General features: G+C 41.7%; 1 protein-coding gene across 3 annotated transcripts; it reads right to left on the bottom strand.

The window, feature by feature from the left end:
- arhgef7a (Rho guanine nucleotide exchange factor (GEF) 7a) lies at positions 1-25297 on the bottom strand. Of its 3 annotated transcripts, XM_031869384.1 has the most exons (23): positions 25089-25297; positions 24719-24983; positions 21598-21681; positions 16919-17003; positions 16641-16774; positions 15416-15617; positions 14186-14274; positions 13472-13566; positions 13215-13310; positions 12818-12940; positions 11333-11471; positions 11190-11249; positions 10925-11071; positions 9585-9671; positions 9349-9427; positions 9131-9270; positions 7698-7919; positions 7512-7605; positions 7018-7107; positions 6401-6580; positions 2561-2660; positions 1426-1480; positions 1-1172 (listed from the first exon to the last, which is right to left on the bottom strand). In XM_031869384.1, exons 2-23 carry the CDS (start codon positions 24881-24883, stop codon positions 1050-1052), a joined length of 2589 nt encoding a protein of 862 aa, XP_031725244.1. In that variant the 5' UTR covers positions 24884-24983; positions 25089-25297; the 3' UTR covers positions 1-1049. The 3 variants fall into 3 exon arrangements, with proteins under 3 accessions (XP_031725244.1, XP_031725242.1, XP_031725243.1); XM_031869382.1 differs by lacking the exon at positions 6401-6580; XM_031869383.1 differs by lacking the exons at positions 1-1172; positions 1426-1480; positions 2561-2660 and having other exon boundaries at positions 4259-6580; positions 25089-25293.
- Positions 25298-25950: the final 653 nt, after the last annotated feature.

Below are 25950 nucleotides of genomic sequence, written 5' to 3'. Positions count from 1 at the left end.
ATATGAACTAAAATACATTCTTTAACAATCAAATTATATACAAACAATTACAACATAGTGAAACTGGGATTTGTTTGGGCATTTGGGGTTCTGAGGCCCGAGTGGCCTTGCCTACTTGGTAATCCAGCCATGGTGCTATTGAGTAAGTGTGTCTTTGTCTGAGAGACTAAGAGAGCAGAGTTTCCTTGTTCCTTTGTTTTGTCAGAGCAGATTTAGCAGCAACTCATTGACAGTCATTATTTTAAGAACACGTTTATTTCTCCCAAAGAACAAAGGCTCATCTTTTAGCAGTATTTACATTATACAGTACAACTTCAATATCTGTACAATTCCCTAGGATCCCTAGAAAGAAAGTCAAACCGCAAAGTGGTCAAACAATAAAGAGGACAAAAAATGAAAATGAAAAAAAACAGACACAAAAGATGAGTTTCCTGCAACAATCTTCACTTCCTCAAAACACCAGGCTAAGCCTTTGTCAGGAAAAGACAACCAAAATCAATTCATACAAAATTAAATAACAAAGGAGAGGTTATGAAATGGTATGGTTCAAGTTCAGACTTGTCCAAGGCCTTTGTGAATATTATCACCATTAAAGTACCAATATGTACCATTGGACAGCGGACCGTTTAATGATTGTAGACAGAGGGAGAGGACTCCTCTCCACTTGTATTCCAGCCACGCTGAACACTCCCAAAGACACTGATGATGGACGTTATGGACACACGGAGGGTTAAGTGTATAATCTCCTCGCCATCTTCAGTTGGTGTTGGAATGTTAACCGTGGCGATAAATGGTCGACCCCGTTCAGCATTACGTCGCAGTGGTTTTTGTCTTTTCACCGGCGGGGCAGTGACGACTCTCCTCGTAGAGCAAACACACACATCCATCTCCAACAAGCACACGATTACCCGCTTACAGATTCACTCGTCCGCTCACTCACAACCAACCTTAAATTATTTGTGCGATTGTGGGCACTTCACTCACACTCACACGTTCATGCTCTCTCTTTCTCTTTTCCAAGCTTCAGATGAAGATAGTACACAAGAGCCTCAGAGGTTCGTCTCATCCCATGTCGGGTCATTCATGCTCTTTAACACCCTCTTCACAACTTTTTCCAGATCCTTCCGTGCTCTCTGCTCCTCCTCCAGGGACCTCTTCATTTTCTTGTTATCCTGTGTGGAAAAACAGTCTTATCCTTCATGTCATCAGCCCAAATAATGGGACACGCGTTGATGTTTCAAACTTCGTATGTGCCAGAGAACAGAAAACGACCGGCTCACAAAAAAAGATAGCTCCAAATGCATTTCAATACTGAAAACAGTATGCCTCCTCGGCACCATTACATCTAATTTGAACCGAGTCATATATTAGATAAATCACACCATCATGATCCTTCATTGAACATCCCATTCATAAAATATTCACCTGTTTCAGCTCTTGAACCTCATCCCTCAGTGCGTACACCACGTCCACCAGGCTCCTTGAGGATGATACGAATGTACAAGTCAGCAACTCAGTGATGCCCACAACGCTGGTTAAGGGTAGGTTCATACTTTTCAAGTCTATATTAAAACAGCCCTCACAGAACAGAGGCTGTGGATTTTCACCCCCCATTTCTTCCATTTGATTCGCATTACGAATAGATCACTTCCCAACCAGTATGGACGAGAGGACAGTTACATCAACCAAATCTGTTTCAGTGCACATACGGGCATGTGAGTGTTGCTTAAAGATTCACTTGAAAAGACGAAAGCGTATCTTTTTGAAACTGAAAGGATAAATCTGGTAATATTCAATTTTTCTTGTTGATGATATTCAAAGGACCAACTACCGGGATCCTATTGATCCACAGTAGTGTCTAGCAGTCTGTCTGAGGTAAACTGTTGTATTAGCTTAAGCTACTGTAAACTATTTTATTGAGTTTCCTTTTATGGAAAAGCTCCAAGTGACTTAAGTTCTCTTTGGTAAACATATGTCATAAGAACAGAAGGATTAGATCTAGTATGCGCTGCCTTTGTCCAGGTTGAAAAGATGAATGAAGTTTGCCGTCTTTGGACTTGGTTTGGTTTGTTTTATAATCCTTTTAAGCACAGGCTCAACTCATAACCACCAACTACACTATAGTGAACTTTGTGAATATGTCTGTTCCGCACAGCATGGTTGGTTGATGCCTTTAGTCACGGTGTGAAAGCTCGGAAAAATCGACCTCCTTCCGGAAAAATATTTGGTTTCTTTTTTTAGCGTTCTGTGTGAAAGTACTCATGACAAGAACAGTTTGAAAAAAATGAATTGATTTATGGAAATAGTCTCCAAAAAAAAAATCAAAAAAAAAAAAATGCACCAATTACTCTTGTTTAAGTGATGTTTGTAAAAAAATATCCAGTGCCCATCTGATTTAGAAAATGACTGAGCCTTTTTAAAACATCAAGTTGTGCAGTTGTGACCCCTCCTTCAGTAGGAACCAATCAGGTTTGGGCATCATTGGTTTTGGTCTTTACAATATGTTAACGTGAATCAGGCAAATGTGAAGCGTTAAAGAGATATTTCTCTATGAACTTACTTTTCTTCTACAGTACTTTGTCCATTGCGACGGGGATCCTCCACCAGGATTTTCTTCTCACCGGGGATGATCACATGCAGCTCTGATTCCCTTTGCGGTCCTGTTTCAAAACAAAAGAGCACTCAACAATCGGTACTGTGCTTTGTCTCCTTGTAGTAAGATGAGTCTGTACAGAACTCCTTATTGGAACAAGTTACAGTCAGCATCAAAGAGAACCAAGCACAGACCAAAATGGGTAGTAGTAGCGTGTTAGTCGTGCACAGACGAGACGTCAGACAAGAGCCAGACAAAAGTAAAAAGGAAATGAGAGGCTGTGGAGATATCTGGCGACGAAAAACACACAAAATCTATTCATTCATTCATTCACATTTCTTTGTCAATCAGAAATGAATGATAACCCCACAATCTACACGCTAAACACAACCAGATTTGCTGTTCTCACAAACCACCAGAATGCCAGCGTCTATCAAATGACAGATTTATTCAAAACTCATAATACAGCATTTTGGGACTTGAACACTTCAGCAGAGTAGAACAAATACACCAAAGGCGCTGTTTGCAGATAAGACATGGTCACATGTGTGAACTGAATACAGCATTAGAGCACACAGAGGACACGGTTGGTCATAGACAGTTGGTGTCTTTTCACTCTGCCTGTTTGACTTCTTAAACCACAGAATACACCTGTCACAAAGTATAGCACACGATATAAGGACAGTGATATTCTTAGCTCAAACACTCACAGAAGGTAGAATGGACTTTATTTTTCTTGCTCCATGACAACTAGTATTTACAGAAAGGGAGACGATGTGCTCTTGTATGTAAAGTCCACTCTGACAGTTTTCTGAGATTGAATGAGTAGCTCACATAGAAATGTTTCTGTATGATCACGGTCTCTTGTTTCTATTTTTTTTTTTTTTCCTTAATGCTTTCAAAACACCAACGGTGAGCATTTACACTACGAATGAGCATTTTACTTTACAGTAACACTGAATACTCAAGTCTACCTTTAGGACTATATCATACACACTCTAGGTAGACGACAAAAAGTACAGATATTAACAGATTCTATCCCCCACCCCCGCTGGCCCGTTACATGATTGTGCAAAATAATTTAAAACACTTCATGTTATAATTTTCAGTGTAAACTTTGATACAGAGCAATAAAATCGTAAAATAGAAAATAAATGATTTCTTCCAGGGATCATTTTGTAAACATTGACATACAGAAAAAAAAAATTGTAAATAAATAAAAAGAAACGCCTGTAAACAAAATAATGAATACAACAGAGGAATCATTACAGAAACAGTAAATAGTACTGTAACATGGACCAATATATTCCATATCTCACCCACATTGCGTGCTGTAAGAGGAGATAGACTCTACTGTAAGTGGATGCCAACCTGTACTTTTATTACCGACACTGGAAAAATACTTCTTCATAAAAATAGTCATTAAAACCTCACAAGCCGGACAACACTAAGGCATGTCTGGCTCATGAGGCCGTAGCATAGATGCAAGTTGTGTTGTGACACAAGGGATGTTTGTTGTCGCATTAAGCTAACCTGGTCAAATTGTCAGAGTCTAGTAACTGCTACAACAGCTCAACATTTTGGGAAATAGGCTTATTTGCTTCGAGTTTGATGAGAAGATTGATAACACACTCATGTATGCAAATATAAATATGAAGCTAGAGCTAGCAGTTGATTTGGTTAGCTTAGCTTAGCGTAAAGACTGGAAGCAGAGGAGTCTAGCAAATTTTAATTAATTAGTTGTTCTTGTGGTACATAGGATTAAAACATGAAATTAGATTTTACTCATTTACTTCATTTCCATGACTGAGACAAAAACATAAATATCAATCTTGAGTTTGTTGTGCTTGGCATTAGGACTGAATGTCCAAACACACGTACAAGCACCTCTAAAGCTCACTGATCAACAGGTTACAGGCTTTGTTTGTGTATATTTAAATTGATAGACTGTACATATATTCACTATTATACGCACTGTATACTCATTCCCCACTTTTATTTATTTCATAATTATCTATTTTTTGTTCTTATTTATCTCGGCGGGTTCTTGACTCCTACTCTTACATGTACAGGGATAACAAAGGTTTATCTTGTATAGTGAGCGCTAGAGGTGCTGATAGCTGGACACATCCAGGATAGCCGTTTCCCGTTTCCACTCTAAATGCTGAGCTATGTTAATTTGCTCCTGGCTCCAGTTTTGTTTTAAATGGACAGATCTGATACCGATCTTCTCAACTACCTCTCAGAAAGAAAGCAGATAAGCGTATTTAAATAAACTGTTCCTTTAACTAGCAGGAGACATTAAACAAAAAGGCATTTGATTTGTATTACAGGACTGTATCTGAGTTAACAGTTTACACAGTAGTTTAGTTTTGTCAGGCTGGTATGCTATGCTTGGTTTAAATTAATCTTTTTATTTTGTCAACACACTAACTTGAGGTTTCAAACTTAACATAAATGCAACCCTGTAGAACCACTGACAGACAGCAACATTACTGGATGGAAGATCAGGCTTTTAAGGATGATACTTGGGGGACTACACAATACAGTCAAATCTCAAAATGAATGACTTAAAGGGCCAGTTTGCCAAAAACCTAAAACAAACCACTTTCTCATTCTGTGACAGAGAAAGTAGTCCAGGTTACTGACTAAAATATCTGCATCCACACCATTACAAGGAATTTAGTTTGTGGCGCTCACAGGATAGAAAAAATAACTTTCCAAAAAGGGCGTGTTGGTAAAGCTGTTAACAGTTTTGGTAGTGACAATTTCCTCAGTAGGAACTCGTTTGAATTAATCTGTTGACAGTGAGACACTGATTCTGGAAAGACACAATATGTTGTAAATATCATTTTTCAAAGCTGGGAGCACCACAAACAAAATGTTATTCACTTCGAATGTATCAGAGTTGAAGAAATCTGGCCAAATAAAACTATATGAATGGCTGGATACAACTATAGATAAGTGTTTTTTTTTCTCTGATGAACTGACCCTTTAAATTCACCATCTTAGTCCACTAGCTATTATCCTTTCACAACGTATTACATTTTTGCAAAGCAATTATAGTATTTAGTAGCTTTTGGTCGTGTGGTACGTTAAATTTAAACCTGCTTATTAACATGTATAAAGATAAAAAAATTATGAAAACAGCAATGTTATTAAGAATTTGGATATTTCATTTGCATGCCACTATATTATCAGGCAGCAGGGGTATGTGTGCCTGAACCTGTGCGGGTGTGTGTGTATGGCATCTGTGCTATGTTTACATACTCTCGAAACACATACCGGAGAGAAGTAGTACATGGTAAATAGAATACACTCGTCGTTCCTGAATTACATCTGAATATCAGACAGGAAAAGCTCAGTCCCCATGTCTCCCTCCATTAGTTATCCCTCCCCTATATTCCACTCCAGCACCCCTCCGGTCCCTGCTGAGAGTCCGCCACATTTATGGTTAAGCAAGGGGAGTGGTCACATTCAAGATAAATTAACAGGAATTACCAAACACTTACTGCATGACAACTACACAAAGAGAGGAGGCACATAAAAGGGAAAAGTGGCAAAGGCAACAGGGAGATGCTTAAAACATCTTAAAACAAACAATCTAGAAATAAATAAAGCAAATAAGTTAACAAAAAAAAAAAAACTTAACAAATATATAATAGAAAATAAATAGATAAATAAAAAAAAATCAAGTTTCTTTTCATAAATTGACGGTACAAGAGGTAAGCGCGCTGTACGTTACATTACGGTACAGCGTGGCGGTACTGTACGTTCTTTAGTTCTGGTGAGAGATGCAGCTCTTACGCGGCACCGAACCCATCCTGTAACTGTGGGTGGTCCAGATGGAGTCATAGTCAGAGTCCTCCGAAAGGTCAGAGGACAACTCTGGCCTCGACACGCTGCTACGGCGGCCCGGCGTGTCCATACAGGACCGGTCCACGTCGGCCAGCACGTGGTTGTGCATCAGGTCAGTGCCTTGCCAGGCTGGTCAGAGCGGGGCGAAGATTTGGCGGTGATGGTGCGAATGTAGAGGGAGGAAATGGAAGAGGAAAAAAAAAAAAAAGAATGGTGGTGCAGAAGAAGGGGGTAGCATATATAGCACGCAACAAATGATCGATCATAAAAAAAAAAAAAAAAAAAAAAAATGAGAGATGCAGGATGGGGAAAAAAAAACAGATTTATGAGAAAAAGAAGGAACTCCAGGTAAAACGGATCAATGTCAAAAAGTGAGGAGTGGAGGAGAGACAGACAGAAGGAGAAGATACTGTTAGAAAGATCAGTTCAGAATACCAGGGTTAAAGAAAGGCATTGAGTAAAAGAATACAGGTAGAGCAGTAACAAAGACTGTACGCGCCAGTATGAACCGTTCTTCTTTCGTGCATGCACATACTCTACAGAAGTAAGATGTGGTGTTTTCTTACTGGAGTTAAGGGTCTGCCTGGTTTTAGCGCTGGTGCAGTATGCCTCAATAACTTTTAGGATCTGGGCATCTTCTTCTAGAGCAGCTGTACCTGAGAAAAGAGAAGGTGAAGGGGAGATAATCAATTCACATTCTCATGCCCCTCAATTCCCTGGTTTCCCTCCTCCTGTCAGCACAAATAACAGCGTCTGCAAACATTTAAAGAATAGTTTGACATTTTAGGAAGTACGTTATATCTCATTTGTTACACAAACAGAAATGTGAAAGCAACAATATCTGTTTTTTTCTTGAAGTTGTAGGAGCATGTTAGCCGTTTCCCCCCTGCTAAGCTAAGATAAGCTAAACTAACAGTCTCTGGGCTGTATCTCCATGTTTAACGGACATATGCACATCAGTGTTGTTTGACTTTTTTGTATTTCATTGAAAAATACATTTGGTGCATTTGTTGAGTTCAACACAAACTCTGGACATAAACAGGAAAGACTTTAAACATACTCTTCCTCAAGGCAAACTCCTCCTCAGACTGTTTCCTCTCAGGCTTGCGTTTGGGAAGGAGTTTCTTCACACTCTTAGGACTTTTACTAAGATCCTGAAAAAAATACAGAAGTGAGACAATTGCATGACAATTAACATAAGGACATATAAAGAAGTGCTAGCTACATAACAACATGGCCCCTTCACCTCCTTGTAGCAGAGGGCTGCAGAGGGTCGTAGAGGGGGTGCAGGGCGCAGGCAGCTCAGGCTCCAGGGTTTGGGGGTGTTGGGTGGTTCCAGTGGGCCCCACATCATGGTGCTGTGAGACGTTCCATGGGAGGAGGGGTGAGGCAGGGTGTGGTAGGTGGGAGCCACTGTCATGCCCCTCCCCTCAGAATGCCGGGACGGGGTGAGAGGGTGAGATGGGAGCTGAGGAAGGAAACAAAAAGGGCTTGTTTAATAACATCACAAAAAAAAACTTCTGCTCCTCTACTTAACATTTTCTCTTGAATGATTAATTAACACCCAGTAGATGCATCACCATATTTTATTGTGTACTTTTCAGAGAGAAACTGAGTCACGGTGGTAGAAGACTTGGCGGGGGTGCATCTCCAGTAAGTTATAGCCAACTGTTTCTCAAAACCGTCATCAAAATATTGCAAATATTCATTGGTCTGTTTCAGAAACGCAGCGCTTAGAAGCCAAGAAATCTTCCAACAATTAGTTTGTTGTTCACAACATATTTGAATACCTCATTCACTCAAGCAAACTGCATGTGCTTTGGCACATGTGCACAAAAGAGTAAGCACGATTGTCGGCAATTTGCACGGTAACCATTTCCACGTGTCTCGCTGATGAGTTGATTTTCACTAAAATTGTCTTGCTCTTCAAAACATTCTTTCATTGTTTGAGCCATCACATGCAATTTCTTGTCACCGGGTTGTTTTTTTCTGTTCACTGACTTTACATGAAAGATCAAAGGTGAATTTTATGTTTACAGTACATGCAACACATTGCTGCACATTTACTGTATTCATACAAATGCGCATATGCTTGTTCCGTGTACTACAGTATTGTACTGTACTGACATTTCCCACTAAACATTCTGCTGAAATGGTAATCTAAAACGCTCAGTGCGATACACATTCGCCTTCAACTAGTAAAGCTGAATGTTAATACTGTTTAAAAAAAAAAAACGAGCCAAATCGATTAAGAAAAACTGAATCTAAAAATCATACAAGAACATTACAGTGTCCTTAACTGAAGTACCGCAGATAGATTTTAAATGATTTTTCAGACAGTTACCTTGTGCCATAATGCAGCCACCTACATGCAAATGGCCTATTGTAGATAACACGATCATTATTCTTGATTGTTCATACAAGGATAACTCTGAATGTTGATTGCTACGTATTCATATTCAATTCATTAAATGCAATTGTGCAAGCCACTTCACACAGGGCTGTACAGTCATTTTAGATGATTGCTGGCCATTATGAGAGCACAGGCGGTGATGGCTGATAAAAAAACATCTGTGAGAAATCAACATATATAATCACAGTGTTTACACCACATTGGTTCATGAAAGGCAACAGAAAGAAAACCATCTGTATGCGAGTGTGTATTATTTGGCTTCTGACCGTGTGGCAGGGAACAGTGAGTGGTTTGTGGCTGGATCCTGTGGATGCAGTGTGTTTGATCTGTCTGGTCAGGTGTTCCACCCAGTCCTGCAGGTCCTGTTGGTTGGTGCACACAACCTGGAGACGGTCAAACATTGTACCTGCAGGGACGGAGACAATCACTATGAAGGTGTTATGCGTAAAGCAATTACACCCTTGCTCATCTCATGTCGTCTTACCGTTGAGCTCAAAGGCGTTTCTATGTGCTTCACAGTCTTCTAGTTTGGTCACCGTCATGCTGGCCAGGGGCAATTTTCCCTGCAGAGGGAAATCATCACATTAGAATAAGATGTAACAGAGAAATTACCTTTCATCCACTTCATCAAGGTTCAAAACTAGATGGAGAGATACATACGTTATCATCCCCTAGAGGAGATTCAGGAGAGACTGATCCGACAAAACATTTCCTACTGACCTGGAATATGAAGCCACTCATTCTGGGGCTCGCAGACAACATGAGGAGGACGTGAGGGAAGAGCATGAGGTAACGCTCACTCTTCTCCTGACAAATAAAAATGAGATGGAAATAGGTGTTGATTCAAGAAGGCCAGTTCAGAAGAAAGACTCACGGCGAGATGAAACCATTTCAGACTGTCTACAGTTTGACAACCGACCACTCATTACTACGAAACTTGTTTTCTACAAAGTGCATCTTTAATGTGACATTGACAACCACAGCAGAACCCAGGCCGTCGGTGCATTACACATTTCACTTACAAACGTGCGTATAGTTTAATACCCACATTCGTTTCCCCCACATCTTCCCAAGAGGCTCTCAAGCTCGTTTAATCGCCTCTTAAACGCTCTTTGTTTTTGTTTTCTACGCACCAGAGTAAGTTAGCTGCAACAGTAACAGGAACAAAGCACAGATAGATGACGGCAAGTTTAAGGTCATTTACGCAGAAGTCTATAAAGTTATACAACTATTATTCAGATTTCTTGACAAATCATACATGTGTAGGGAGTAGTAGCAAAGAAACAATGTTGATGTAAAATTGTTACGCATTACAATTGTATTTTTGTAGGGTTGCCATTGATTATTGTGAATCTTTGACATGAACTAGTCCACCTTTAACAATTCATGCAGTAACTGAAAAAGCTCTCATGTTTAGCAAATTACATTACATTGTTTGATTACAAGATACATCTTTGAGTTTAGAGGAAGTACTATTGAATCACAATGAAGAAAAATATCTGGAGCTGTCACTTTTGATGAATCTTTTAAAGAGAGGTGCTCTCCAGTCCACAGTCTTGTGGAGTAATTTAGAACATGTTCTCTAAATCATTCAATTTCATTTCATACGTTTGGCAGATGCTTTTGTCCAAAGCTACTTACGATTAGTGCATTCAAACTGGAAAGCCGCTTTTTATCGCCATTGATGTTTCTGTCCACTTAAGATGCCACAATTAAAAGATTACTTTTGCTCTTCTCAGTCACAGAGAACTCGAACTGAGAGTTAATTTATGACAAATAAATCATCACTGTGAGAGTTTAATGAAAGCTGAGGGATGGTGATGATCCAGAAGTTCTTGTCAAGTAATAAGCATGATTTATTTATGATTTCTGGGTTGATCTCCGCCATTTATGTTGTTGATTTTGCTTTGTGAGCTTACTAAAGCAGTGGTTAACTGTATATGAAGCGTTTATAGTGATTCATTCACAGTCTAAGTCAGCAGTGTGCATCCTATCAACATAGCAGAGTAACAGGTTGGGCAGAAGTTAGTGTGGACGCTATCTCTAGATGGTGTTGGTACCTCGGAGCCAGGACTCTGGACTAAGACCTGGCTCATGTAGAGCACAGAGCCGAGGGTCTTGATGTCATCCCCCTCCCACAGCCGGATGGACTCCGTGAGAATCTGCAGCTCGAGCTCCTTACGCTTCCGCACCTCCTGGCACTGAGCCTGACACAACGGAAACAAACAGATGCTTAAAGACCTGGCTGTTAATTCATTTATCGAGTCTGGTTTCAAGTCTGGTTACATGCTACTTCTGACAGGGGAGGAAGTGAGATCATCTTACAGACAGATTTTTGAAAGACGCCATGCACTTCTGAATGTCTGGCCGGTCAGGATGACTCTCCTGAAGAAAAATAAATAAAAAAGAAACACGTTGGTTGTTAACCACGCATCATAACACAAGTAGACAGATGTTTAGATACACACCTCCATGTGCCGCTCAAGCTCTTTGAGTAAGTTGGGGTATTTGGCGAGTCTCATAAAGGGTTTACTGAGGCCTGTGGTCAGGGTGAGAATCCCAGGACTGACGGCACCTCGCCCCTCCATGAACTCCCCCAACACTTCACTGCAAGGGGACGGAAAGACAGAGACAGGGAGACAAAATAAATGATTCATTTAATCTACCGTGGAACCTTTATGACCTACAATGACGTTTCGGTCAACATTACAAACCTTAACTTCCCTGTTGAGAGATGGGCCTCTGTTAGTTAACTGTTACTGGCTAGAAAACTCATTCACAAAGACACTGAACCTCAGACCTCTTATTAAAGCTGACGCACGTTGCTAACCGGCATTCAACTTGTTACAACGCACTCACTTGCTGCCTTTGTCTTTGAAATGTGACGAAATTAACTTTGACCTACGTGAACAAAGTTATAAAGGCAGCTGGATAGGAGTCAAATTATGTTTTTCAAACATGTGGCAAAAACTACAACAGTATGTGTGAAAAACAGGAAAACTGTTCTGGCAAAGGATGAATAACCGAATCACCTTTACAGCACCACAAATGACATCCTATATAATGATCATAAATTGTCATAAAGCTGTGATTATAAGGCCTCAAAAGGCAGTATATTGTGATTCACAACAATAGTTCCTAAATACTTACATTAGAATGATAGACAATAATAATAACAATTTTAAATAAACATACACTGTCGAGGCTGAGAGTTCACATTACTCAGATACTCAGGTCAACTTCTACCAGTTGAGTTATAAAGTAGATAAAAGTATTTAATCAGGTCCAAACAAAGCCCCGTTCTATTGCAGCAGGTCTCAAGAGATCAGTGCAAGAGGAAAGTGTGTTTTTTTAAGTGATGCATATAAACTGGAAAAGTGCAGTTAATAAAAGGTTCTGCTGCTCTTTTTCAATGCAGCTACCTGTTCACTGGTGGAGCATCATGCTGTTATCTTTCTCTATTTGTGAGTGTTGTGGTCAACTACATGTTAGATCAGGTGTGATAATCCTCTGGCCTTTTTTAAACAGTTTCTAAACGATCCTTGGGTTACTTTTGGTTTGGGACTCTTTTTGTAAAAATCTATTCATGCATGTCAGGTAGGTTTTGCACGTGTATGTTTCAAGGCGGGTTAAAAATGTGGACCTCTAAAGTGTTTATTTAATTATCTCTCCTTCAGCTATATTTAATTGTGTTAAGCACTATTTGTCCGGAGTGACAAGCGAGGGAAGCTGCCACAACGAGCGAACAGCAGATAGCTACAACTGTAAAACTAAGATAAACTTCAGCAATACAACCAGACCCTTTTTCCTTTTCTAATACAAGCCGCTATAACAGCTGTTTCCCTGTGTTATGCAACACAAAGCCCCTCTTCTTCTCCCTTGTGAACGGTTGCATGAAAACAGGTTGCAAACACCGTAAAATAAAACTATATGTAGTTGATGTGCAGACGTACCTGTGCTGGGTGAGCAAACTAACTGCAGACGGGTGGTTGGAGCAGTAACCGACATACAGAGCCTTCATCTGTGGCATGAGGTTGAGGAAGAAGCCTCCCACCCTTTGCTGGCTCTCTGGAAGCCTGCAGACAAAAAGAAAGGTCACACAAGAGCTTCTTTAAAAAACTCTCATACACAGACAAGAAAACATAGCAGAAGTATATGGAATGTGTATGTGTGCCACAATATATGACAAATCCCTTAGTCTATGGTTTCATCCAACATCCCTGTAGTACATCCGGCCCAACACTAGATGTCCCTCTGCTTATTATGCAACAATGAGGCTGCTGCTGCTGCAGTGAGGCTGAATGTGTGTGTGTGTGTGTGTGTGGGGGGGGGGGGGGGGAACGGACTAACTTGGTGCACTCCTCCAGCGATTGGACGAGCATCTGCTGGAAGGTGCTGATCTCCTCAAGATTTCCCAGAATCAGAGCCACATCTAAGCTGCTCAGTCTGCAGGAAAAACATATTCGGTGACATGCAATAGAAAGTCAGGTACCCACTCAGATTTGCTGTTAGGGAAGCGTATAGAATCTAATTGATCCAGGGCTCCTGTTGTACAAGAATCATGAATAACCTGGTTTCAGCAAGCTTTATGTGTAAATGAGTCATACTTGTCAATGCTCTGAAGAGGGCGAAGGTAGTTTGTCAGGAGGCTCTGAAGGTCCTTGGAATATTCTGTCTCCGTTTCTAAAATGTTCTGCAACACCTACAATAGAAACAGAAAAAAACAGCTTCAATGTAGAAAGTGTCCCGATCTAAAGAACTGGAAGAGGTCTTGGAAAATCAGCTCTGTTCATTATAGCAGCCATTTCTTCAGGAATTACAGTTTCATTGTAGTGTATTTCATGGGTGTGTGTGTCATAATTGTTTTTGTTATAAATCCATACAAAACATTATAACATGTATATGTTAGAATGTAAATGTGTCTTTGGTCCAATTCACTTTGCTTATTATCCAACTGTGATGACAGTTTTACAAACCACAGCTGCTCTCAGCAGCAGTAACATTTTCAAGGGTAGTCACAGAGTATTTTAGACATTTAGAGGAGAGAAAGTATGTCAATGAGTTGTTCAGAGAGCTGTTGAAGAGGCCAGCTAGATTCTATCCTGGTGCTCCATGTTATTACCTTCAGGCAAGAGAATTTATCAATACAAAAAGGGAAAGATGCAGATTTAAGCACAGACTAACAAAGAGGCACTAAAAAGTACTCAAAACGGAGACAGAATCCTTTCATTTCAACATGTTTGTGGAGAAAGAGAAAAAAAGAAAGCTGAAAAAAAGGGAACATAATCTGATTTTAAATAACTGTTGAGTTGCGTCCTTACCAAGTTATAGTACGTCTTGCTGATCGCAGAGGTGTCAAAGCCTTTAGGGGGGCTCTTAAGAGTGCCAGACTTGGGGGACACTTGTTTGTCTGCAGCCAGAGACAAAAGAAATGAATTAGGGCACATACGTCTTATCTAGCACTTTATCTGGTGAGACATAAAAGCAAACATTTTCAATGAAAACCAAGCCATAATTATTTTATGCATGAAATATTAAAAGTCGTATAAAAGTGGAACAATTGGCAGTATTTTGGCCTATGGCTATGAATAATATCATAAATGTATCATGACGTTTAATTCCCAAATTATGTGAGGATGAGTGCTGATATGGTATCAAAATCTGAACTATTATCCTGAAACGAAGGCACACAATTGGTGATTTTAGAGATGAATCGCACCGTTGGAACATTCCAGTGTTTGTTCCAACTGAGGCTACTCCTCCCAAAAAGTACAAATATAATTGCCTGCATAAAGATATTTACGGCTATTGGCAATAAATAACAAAGTCCCTGTAAGAAAAGTGTATTGTGGTTTTATTGCACAACTAAAGCAGATATTGTCTTTACACTGCTTGATAGCCACAGTAACTCCACATCAGGCATGCACCGTATGCTTATGTTTACTGTATGTGTATTAGGATTTTCACATACAATAATATCAATTTAGAAAAAAAAAATAACAGCTCAACAACACAGTGCTTCAGCAGCGCTGTTTTGTCCTCTTTTCCCACTTAATCTCAGCATTTCATTTATCCCATATGCAAGAAGCGCTCTAAATGTCTGAATCTCTTGGTTCACTCATCTTATCCGTATTCTTATTGTTTTTCTTCACATGAACTGTTTAATGTATTCTATACCGTTTCTTCTTACACTCACCAAATATGGTCATTAAACTGTTGAAGCGAATAAATAAATGTCATTCTCACAGAGGATCAGATCTTAAGCTGCAGGCCTGAGAAGCAGCAGATGTGGGGCTGCATTACTGTTGTAAGGCCAGATGGAATGACAATGACAACTGTGATGTGTTATAGTGGTTGTAAAAAACGTCTGTTAAAATGATTTCATCTTTCAAGCTGCTCTGTGATCATTCACAGACACATGCAGGGGAGGAAGACTATTTAAATTGATGTAGTTTGAAGTGGAGATTGAAACAAATAGAATATAATGTGATGAATCACTACAGGGCTGTATTGAGGTTGAAGTCTCTTACAGAGGTGGTTGAGGTACCTACCAGAGCCCTTGAGTTCGCGGACATAGTTGGTAGGAAACCACCCGGTCCTGCCATTGAACGTCCCCTCCCACCAGCCGCCCTCCTCCTGGCGAATCACGCCGATGAGGTCACCCTTGTCGAAGGTGAGCTCATCCTCGTTGTTCTGCTGGAAGTTGAAGCGGGCCCTCACCAGCAGATGCTGTCCACTGTTTTCTGACATGTCCTGGCGAACGTGGGAGGGATGTCACCAAGGAGGGAAGAAAACATGAGCAGAAACAGACAGGAGGTGAAATACTATATCAAGAGATGTGAAGCTTGGATTATTATATTGTAACTGATCAAAATCAAGCTATATTTGCTAGTAGATTTGACCATTTATAACTCGATTGATTGTTGGCTTGACTGAGTTGTGACAGACAGCAGGTGGGACGAACAAATAGAATAAACAACTACTATAGATGTGGATTTGATTTTGAGGGAACACGCTGGTTTAAGGCACCTCGTTCCATTGAAGGAACTCTTAGTTGATTTTTCAATCTCATTTCCCTTTATTTGTCGTAGGGCTGCTTAAGTTGCTGCATCAGTGTCTCTACAAAGCTTTCATGAAAAGGCGTGCCTTATGTGGGCATCCTGATGGCCTTAGTGGTTATGAAACATAATTTTGGCTGGGTCCTCTGTTAAAATCCTGTCCCTCTCTTTAGCCCCGTCATTTCTGTGTTTATCTACACAGTCAGAAAGAAAAGTCTCAAGTCGTTAACTAAGGTGCCACTTCAACAAAAGTTTGCATCATTCTGTGCTAATTTAATTACACAAAATGATATTAAAATTGTACAAACTACCCTGCAGCACTGTGTGGACATGTGAAGACTTTGTTTTTTGTTTGTCCATGACTCCAACATTAGTCTTGTTGCACCTGTTAGAACGAGACAACTTACTCCTTTTATCATTGAACACGTGTTGAATTTCTCCTGACAGAAACAACTGAAAACACCTGCGTGGTTCTGACCTTTAACTATCTATTTGTGTGCTATAACAATTAGACAACATCACATACGTGAACTGAAATATCAAGACACAGTCTCATCAACGTCTGTACATTTAAAGCTTCACTAAGGCAGTATCCGCTGCATGGCCGTTGCTTTGTATTTGACAGGTGTTAATTGTTATCGTGTGATGTTTTTTTTTTTTTCAGCGACTCGGGTCTACTGTATCCCTAAACTGTGCTGTTAGTGAGTGTTGACCTTACCAGACTGCGAAACTGGTTCTGCAGCAGCTTGGAGGACCGGCCCAGCGAAGCCTGAGAGGACAGCGACTCGAACGACTTGATGCGATGGGCTGAAGAGTGTCGGGCGCACACCGAGTCACTGCCCACGCCGATATCTGGACAGAGAGGGGGAACATAAATACACCAGACCTGGTATCTGCAGTCGGCTCCCACACACTCATGACTGCTCGCCTGTCTTTCATAAAAACAACCACACGCATCATGTAACTCGCACACATTGCACCTTGTTTTTGACTCACCTGCAGTCACTTTATTGAGAGAAACCAGACTGCTCAGCACCTTCGAGAAGTTCAGTCCAAGCAGCAGGTCACTGGCCTCAAACGGCTGTGGGTGAGAGAGGGAGAGAGGGAGAGCAGAAGAACATGAGTCAGAGAGTAACAGCATTTCCCTTTTAATCGCCAATTGCAGCACAGTAGCAGCGTGTCGTCACTGGGCCACACTGCCAGCACTGAGCAGTCAATCGATAACTCTTCTTACCCTTGACAGATGTAGCTCAGTTTATATATAGCTCAGATATACTGTAGATCTGCAGCAGCTACAATCACACACTGTTTACAGCGTTCTACCATACTGGCTGAGTTATGTGCATTACAAAAGACACTGACGGAAGCAGAGTTCCCTTCATACAGGAGCATCAAAAGATAAGGTCTGCTATATTCTGTATTTTTTCTTATTACCAACAAATCCCATGGAAATACCATAACCACCAATGAATCTATACTACTGACAAGTCTTTCCTGTCTGTCAAAGGCTGATATAGCGGGCTAATTTACATATCGTCATCCAATAACAATATGGCCAGAATCAAGTGAACGAGAACTCCCATCAAAACTAAGTGCAATGTACAATGAGTGACATGTGTCATTACAATGAACACGGGCACTGCAGTCCATCTTAAATCAATCCCACATACACCATCCTGGTGTCTGAAATGCTCACTGGTGCACTAAATGTGCATTAATCCGCAGCTCAGAATATTTCCCTACAAATGCTCCAGTTTGAGAGGGGTCAAAATGTGTCCCCATTAACACATCTGCGTTATCGTGTGGAGCCCCTGTGTTAAATGTCCTTTTTACGTGTTGCGGCAGGTTTTTTTTTCTCATTTGCGTAGCTAAGCTAAGGTATGAGAACTGTCAATCTTAATACGGTGGTGTATTGTTACAACCCTAAATAGTTACTGACTTCAACATACATTTCACAGATGTTAGACGGCTGCTTGTGCCTAAATAACATTTCCCGTCTGTTGTTAAATGAGAAAAGGGCTCTGTAGAAAGACATGATTATATTTCTCAAAGTTAAAAGCCCTTCTGGTATCGGCACAGAAACTCAAGCACTGCATCGGCTCGATTATCAAGACAACTCTAAATGATACCCAGCTCTATGTTCAAGTAAGGTTTTCTAAAAAGAAATGACAAAACAATCCCTGCGTGCTTGCTTGCTTTCAGGAACTTCCACAATATTAAGCGCCAAGTCGGATACATTGGAGCTTTCACTAAAGTCTAAGAGGTTGTGAACGCAATTTACGAGTTAGAGACTTGCAATGACGATAACATAACAGGGCGTGGGTGTCACAGACAGGGCAGGGAAGTCAGAAAGTATTGAGATACAGACCGATCCATTGATGGCTTTTGTTTCTTTAATGGGATTTGTTGACAAAAATGTAGACTGCCTTGCCTTCTCCTTTAATTGCAGTAGAAGTGTAAGGTCTGTATTACTGTCAGTGTGACCCTCACTAGCCTCTCGGTCACTATGAATGGCAGGGATTGTATCTCTGTTGATGACTGTAGCCGTCATCTCTGTTACTGTGTAAGAGATTCATGTGATTGGTTGCTCTCGCTTCAGTTATACTGAGGGTGAGTGACTGTGAGATACGAGTCGCTTTCATCTTCCGCTCCGATTGCAGATATGTCCGAAGGGAATATATGAATGTGTGTTTGCAGGAGTGCGTGAGTGCGTGTGTGTGTGTGTGTGCGCGTGCGCACAAACTACTGGAAGACTTGCTGTCCTTGAGGAGCATTCATGTGAAAGCATCCTCTTCCTCACACATCAATACTTCCACTGGGACCGAAATTGTGACATTCAGTATTTGTACTTAACTTTTCTTCAAGTCATTCTAACAGATCCTCAATTAGAAGAAGAAGAAGGGAAAAAAAAAGTTACCAGTCTACAGAAACACGACGAAGGATGTAAATCATACATTTATGTACGACGGGCTCGGACATGTCCTCTGGGCCTCGGCATCACAGTCAGGTAATGATCCCTCAGAGCGGGCGGAGACAATAATAGTGCAACACCCCTCTGTGACTCAGCAAGCTGCAACAACATGCTGAACTGCTCCCATGATTGTGTCATGGCAGTGTTTACCTGCAACCCACTACTCCATGTACGCTACGGTTAACAGGATATGGTTGCACATCAGACTTCTTAGTAAGAGACTACTTAAATACATAGAGTATTTAGACTGATAGTGGATGGACACAAAGCGATGGGGTTAAAGTGTTGACTTTTAACCGTAACTGAGGGTGTTCACATCCATATAGAGTTGACAGAATTGAAACCTTTGGCCCAATTTTAGGACAATGATCCTAAACATGCAGCCAAGCAGCTGAAAAGCCAAACAGTGGGATATTCTTCACCGGCCAAGTAAGTCAGCAGACCCCAATTCAACTGATCATGTGTTTCAGTTCCTGATGACAAAAACCACATCGACAAGCAAGAAATGAACATTATGGCCCAACTGATACTGCCCTTTTAAGGCCAATCTTGGTATTTGAGAATGTATTACATCTGATTGGACGCATCGACCGGGCCAGTTTATTGGTATTGTTTATCTGGTGCAGACGGCTGCAGTACAGCACAGGCCTGCTGCTGATGTCTACGGGTCGCAGAGCCACTGACTGCAGAAGATTGCCAAATAAATATAAATGTGCCGGTATATTCACACCAAAATAAATCAAAGTTCCAGCGCACACAAGGACAGACACTGCATTATTGACAGATTACATTAAAAACAAAAAAGACGCGTTTCACATGTCGCTTCGTCAGACTCTTTTTAGTGACGCGCCAACTGGAGCTCAGTTGATTGATCAGTGACAGTTCTGATACATTTTTAACAGTTAAATCAATACAAAATATATATATCATGCCTTCAACAGCACTATACGTCTACTACGATATCTATACAACACAACAGCCTTAGCTGGTCTATATTTTGGATGGCAATGGATTCAGTCTCCCATTGGTTCAGACAGATGGATCCGTGATTATTCTCAGTGTGGACACGGGGTAAGGTTACTATTCCAGAGGGAGCAGTGGGGTCATGGGAATTCTAATGATCACTTCCTGTGGTCAAAGACATTAGGGGTTAAGGGTCAGTAACAGCAGCTGCCTGACTGTGAGACGCGGTCTTGAGTGTCTAATCTGCATGAGGTATCCAAATTAGATCTAAAGGCGATCAATCCAAGTTGAAATATCCAGACGAGACGGGCCATAGCACTGTTGACTGTTCAGCCCAACACCCAGCTGAACTCTATTAAAAAGAGGCAGGTCAGGACTGCAAAAAGCACAGCGTCTATCTGACAGGCTTCCTCGTGTTAGGGGCCACTGCTCTAATCTGCAGCCGCTGCTACCTGGGGTCAGAGCCAGCAGTGCTTTGGGCTCTTGGAGAAGGTCCATCTTTGCTCCGCAGTTGGTGAACGGGAGGACCGCCATGTCCCGAAAATACTGTAATCCTGCTGTGTCCAGTTCACAAAAAAAAGAATAATAAAGTGGCATGTATTTGAACACGCTCTCTTGTACGCAAGGACCTAACGTAGTGCAACACAGTATCTCCACCAGTGAAGGCACAAGTCAGCACGACATAAAAGAGTGTTTATGATGGGAATTTGACTATTTGTTACCAATAAAAACTGCAGATTATTGCCCAACGCTGGCCGTACCTGTCCCTGTGGTGAGCTAAAACAAACAGAGGCCCTTTTTCCAAAGAAGGATGCCCTTTGCTTCCTGGACATTTTCATCTGTCTGTAAACTAAAGTGTTACTACAGGGCATGTCTCACACACTTTATATGACAGCGCTCATGTCTCACCCAATCTCAGCCTCGGTGGGCTGCAACACTTGGTAGGCAGAGGCGACACTGAGGAACACTGAGCTGCATTGTCAAACAAGGATGGTTCAATGACCCCTTCTATGGACTGGCCAACACACACACACACACACACACACACACACACACACACACACACACAGCCTTAAACAGCTCGCTGTCCTCCATTTGCCACACACCAGCCATAACTACATTATACTCAAAATACTTCCATCCGCTGGAAGCTCTGCTCTGCAAGGGTGAGGCACTTGATCCGAGGACATGTCTAAACTGCACACCTTCATAATAATCAGACCGTAATTACCATGTTTGAGCAAGACCCACTTACATAACCATGGCCCCATATTGTGCTTAGCTGTGGCAATTGGTTCTTAGCAAAAAAAAAAAAGAAATGTTTAAACAAGGGCTAGTGTGACAACAAAGCCGCGCACGAGCCCGAGGACAAAGCGCTGCATTAATTAGAAAGCTTAAACGCCATACGTTCTAAACCTAAGCAGGAAAATGTGAGCAAGCTCTGCAATGTAATAGTGTAATCACTCACAGCTGATCGAGGTCGCCATCATGTTGTAATAATGTATCGCCACCGAACGGACGAGCAAATGTCTCTCAGCCGGCCGATGGGTGATTGTTCTCCGCTTGCAGTTCACTCCTCCTCCCTCTGTCAGGGGCTCCACGAGCCCATTGTTTATCGTACCAGTGTCTCTCCTCTTTCAACGTGCGCTTTCGCAAACAGCACATCTCGGTGGTATCATTATGTGCGGGACGGTTTGCGGTGTAAACACAAGGCGAGCCCAGAATCGGAGAAGGTACTCACCTCGACGCGGAACGATGTGCAGCCCTTCAGAAACTCCTTTATGTTGCTCAGGCACTCGCCGTCGTTCTTCGGTTCTTGGTAAATCTGGAAAAGACGGAAACGCCGGTTAGAGAGAAAGCGTCCCGTTCACGCCGCGCGCGTTTCTTGGTTTTTTGTCCACGCTGTTGGGTTTATCAGGCGTAAAACATGTATCTTCTCTCTCGACACGCATTCTACTGTGTGTGTGTTTGCAGCGAGCCTGACACTCCGGGGGAGAGGCTGATCCCGCAGCGGGGAAGTGGAGGAGGCTGCGTGTGTATTGGCGTCGAGGGAAATGACGTTGGCAAACAGGGCTCCCCACCGATGTTGCTGTGGCCTATGGGCGCACTGGTTTTGTTTAATCACGACCTACTCTGACAAACTGGTGGAGAAGAAAATGTTGAGATGAAGAAGAAAAAATAAGCCTCAGGGGTTGGACAGAATACTAGAAACACCTTTCAATATAAGGTAATGCAATTCATATAAAGTTGAATCTACTAAAACATTACAACCTTCATGAAAATAGGATTTACAGCAACACTAGACTGCGTTAGTTTTAGTTACTGTACTTAAAAAGCTGGCAACGGAGTATATGAGCAATGGTGGAAAGTAACTACATTTAGTAGCCTACTGTACTTAAGTAAAATGTGGAGGTACTTGTGCTTCACTTGAGTTGAGTATTTCTATTTACTGCTACTTTAAACTTCTACTCCTCTACAACTCAGATGCAAATATTGTACTTTTTACTCCCATGCATTTATCTTATAACTTTAGTTACTTTACAGGTTCAGATCAGTCTTATAATACAAAACGCAATCAACAAATTCATTATAATATAATATAGATTTATATAAAACTTTATTGATCCTCTGGAGAAATCCACAAGCTGCCCAGCAGATAGAGCAGTTGAAATGAGCTCCACCTTTATTAGCTTCAATATTAAAGTGATGTGTACATTAAAGTAAAGCATCAGTCATTATAATGACGTTCTCGAGCCTACATGTTTCACATTTTTCTCATTTCAGTTTTGCTTATATTTCTCAATACATCTACATCTTGCTACTGAGAAGTGCTTGTTATCTAATTGTCCAGAGCAGAGAGTAGTCTGTGTGCATGTAACCTTCAGTGATTAATACAGACTTGAGCAATCAAAAGAATGTTTCATTTTAAGAAAAATGAGAATACCGGTGGAATTGGGGCAATACATGTTGCCTCAGGTCCACCAGCCTCACATGGCCTTTCATCTGTCCATGAAAAGTAACTGGGCGGAATCTAAAAGGCAAGGCAGAGATGCAAGTGAGGGAGGCAAAGAGGCCTGTTACAGCTAATTGGAAAGAACCATGATACAGTATGTATAAACTCTAATCTACAAAGCACTGGTATCTACCCTGGTAGCAACTGTCATCCGACCCAGCTGTGGCCCACATAGAGGCCACATCTGGACCAGACAGTGGCACAATATGACTAGCCAATTACCGACGAGCCCAGGGATTTTAGATCATTTTTACAGAAGCTGAGGGGGGAAAGTGGGAAAGCACGGCATGAGGAAGTACTATTTGTAGTAATAACTGGCAGTAGTATGTATTTAGAGCGCAACGGATAGATCAGCCATTGTCAGCTTATCACACACGTATCATATTGGCGTTTACATTGGTTGATAAGAAACAAGAAATGTACAGTAAGGGCGAATGTGCCAAATATATGTTTGAGGTTAATTTAAGAAGTGTCCCCAATGCATAGTTTGTCCACCAGAGGGCAATGGTAAGTTACATTTTCCTCTATAACTGTTCCTCTCAGGACACTTATCAGTCAAAATTGTTTTACAGCAAATTAATGGGATCCTTATATTTAATAAAACCTGTTTATGTTACGTGTTTAGGTAGAATATTGGCCAATATATCGCTATTGGAATTTTACACTTAAAGAGAGTTACAGAAAGCTGTCTTCTCTGAGAAGAGATTTGTATTGTAACTCAATTTTCTTTCCAATTTCACACCATTTGGATTGATTTCTTACAACAATGCTTAGTTTGATAATATGAACATGTTTGATAATATGAACATGCTGTTGTGGGGCGGGACATAGGCATTTAACCCTTAACAGTTTTCCAAGTCTTGAAATCTTAGCAGTTATGTCTCAATACAATTTTGTTTTTCAAACCTACCCAAATGAGATGACAGAATTCAGATCAGCAATATATTGGCTGATTCTGCCACACTGACTTGGATTTAACCCGTCAGGACAAGGCACCTATTTCATTTGTTCTCAGGTAGGGATAGTTTTAGCCCACATCAAATCCTCTCCTGTGTGCACAATCGTGAAACATTATTTCGCTTCGTCTCAGAATTTAAACAACCCATTGTCGGTGTCACAGGGACAAAACGGAGGCAGCATGTTTGCCATTTAACAAACAAAATTGGAGGAAAACATTGCCTCCCTTAGGTAGCTGTCTAAAGTGGCCGACGCTATCCTCCGACAGACACAAACACTGCGCTGTTTCTTTAAATGGGGAGAGGGTCCATCTCCTGTCTGTGTGCCTTTGCAGTCAATGGCGGTCCACTCTTATTATTGCTGTGATCTGTGCACAGATAGCTGGTCATCACTGGCCGATCAGTGTCAACACGCAGTGACATACAAGCCACAACGCCCTGGATTTAAAAAAAGGACATTTAACACAGGGGCTCCACACGATAACGCAGATGTGTTGAGCGTTTAAAAGCTGCATTAAATGCACACGAAACGAGGCCTTCAATATTAAGACCATGGCGGTTCTAATAGCTCCTTGGACATTTGATCTGTCAATTTCCCGTCTGCTGTGATGTTAGAGCAAGATCAATACGCGGTGGAAACAGGGGCCTCACGCTGACATACGTGTTGTGTGCAGCCGTTTAACATGAGCGTTGTTTTTCGCAGACAATAACCCGGGCTGCCGTGACCTACAAAAGAAATCGCCTCACGGACCACTGGGCAGAGAGAGAGAAGCCAGACAACAAACCCGCGTCGGTTTCATGGATCTGGGCAGCACACAGACGCGCCGACGGGGCGGGCGGTTGGTTATGCAGAGGGAAGGGGAGGAAGAGGGGGGGGTGTATGTTGCCCTTACTTTCTCCGTGGACCCCGGGCTGAGCCGCTCCAGCAGCCGACACAACACCACCCCATCTTTCAGGGAGGTCTGCAGAAACGCTTCGGGATCCGAGATGGTCTTCTTCGGCGACTCCAGCACCCCGAGCGTAATCAACCACGTAACCGTCTGTTCCGCCGAATTCATGTCCAGTCACAACAGATCCCGTCCAACAAAGCGGCTGTGGGGTTGTTTTTTTTGGGGGGGGGTGTATCTGAACAGCTCACCGCCCCGGTTACGCTGTCATCTGTGTGTTAGAACAGAAACATAATCAATCCCCCCTCCTCTCCAAAAAAAAATGATGCATGAGATGTCGATGAGAGAGAGAGAGAGGCTGCGGGAAACCCTCTACCTCTGGTGGATGCGGATGACGGCTGGCTGGTGGATGTTCAGCAGGTCTGGTTTCCTCCCTTGAATGGTGTGTGTGTGTGTGTGTGTGTGTGTGTGTGTGTGTTCCCCCCCCCCCCGCTAACCTGGCAAGCTGTCAAGCGCGGTTCTCTGTGATGCGTTCAGGCAGCGGACTGCATACATGCGCATCGCAGCCGCCAGAGCCACCCCTCATACATTGGATGACATCACACATGAGGGACAAGCCAGCCCAAGCAGTTGTTGGTGCGCCTCAGCGTGACATGAATAGGCTTTTTCTCTGCGCGGCTTTGCCTATCCTGCTCGGGTTTTTTTGTTTATTAAAACCACGCCGCAGACTATCTGCTGTTATCTGCTGTGAGCTGTGGTGTTTTGGACAGGCCTCGATTCAAAAGGCAGGTATAGAACAAGGAGCTTTAATGTTGACACTGTATGTACATTGGCCTACATTTCAACAACACAACATAGGCAGGGGAGACGAATTTGAGCACTGAACCTTGATGATCTACCTTTGAAGGCCTCAGTGATGCTCTGACGTCACTGTTGAATTATTTCTGAAAAACTATTTTAGGGAAAATATACAAAATTACGTTTTCTTCAACGTTTATCTTATCTTATGCTTTTTTCTTGTGAAATACAGCATTCTTCACATTGTCAGTACTAAATCCTTCAAATAAAACAATGTTAGAAGAAAAACATTGTAACAACTGAGGCTATAACCTGTGATGTGAGGTCACAAGTACACATTACTTCATTGTATGAGCTAAAAAACTAATGGGAACTACTGCTTTTTTTGTCTTGTATGATAATAAACAGGATATCTTTGGGTTTTGAACTAATGGTTGGGG

Source organism: Anarrhichthys ocellatus, unplaced genomic scaffold (genome assembly GCF_004355925.1).
Source record: "Anarrhichthys ocellatus isolate YVR2014 unplaced genomic scaffold, GSC_Weel_1.0 scaffold47, whole genome shotgun sequence".
NCBI classification, from domain to species: Eukaryota; Metazoa; Chordata; class Actinopteri; order Perciformes; family Anarhichadidae; genus Anarrhichthys; species Anarrhichthys ocellatus.
Note: the sequence above shows the minus strand (reverse complement) of the source record. Positions and strands in the feature narration are given on the sequence as shown.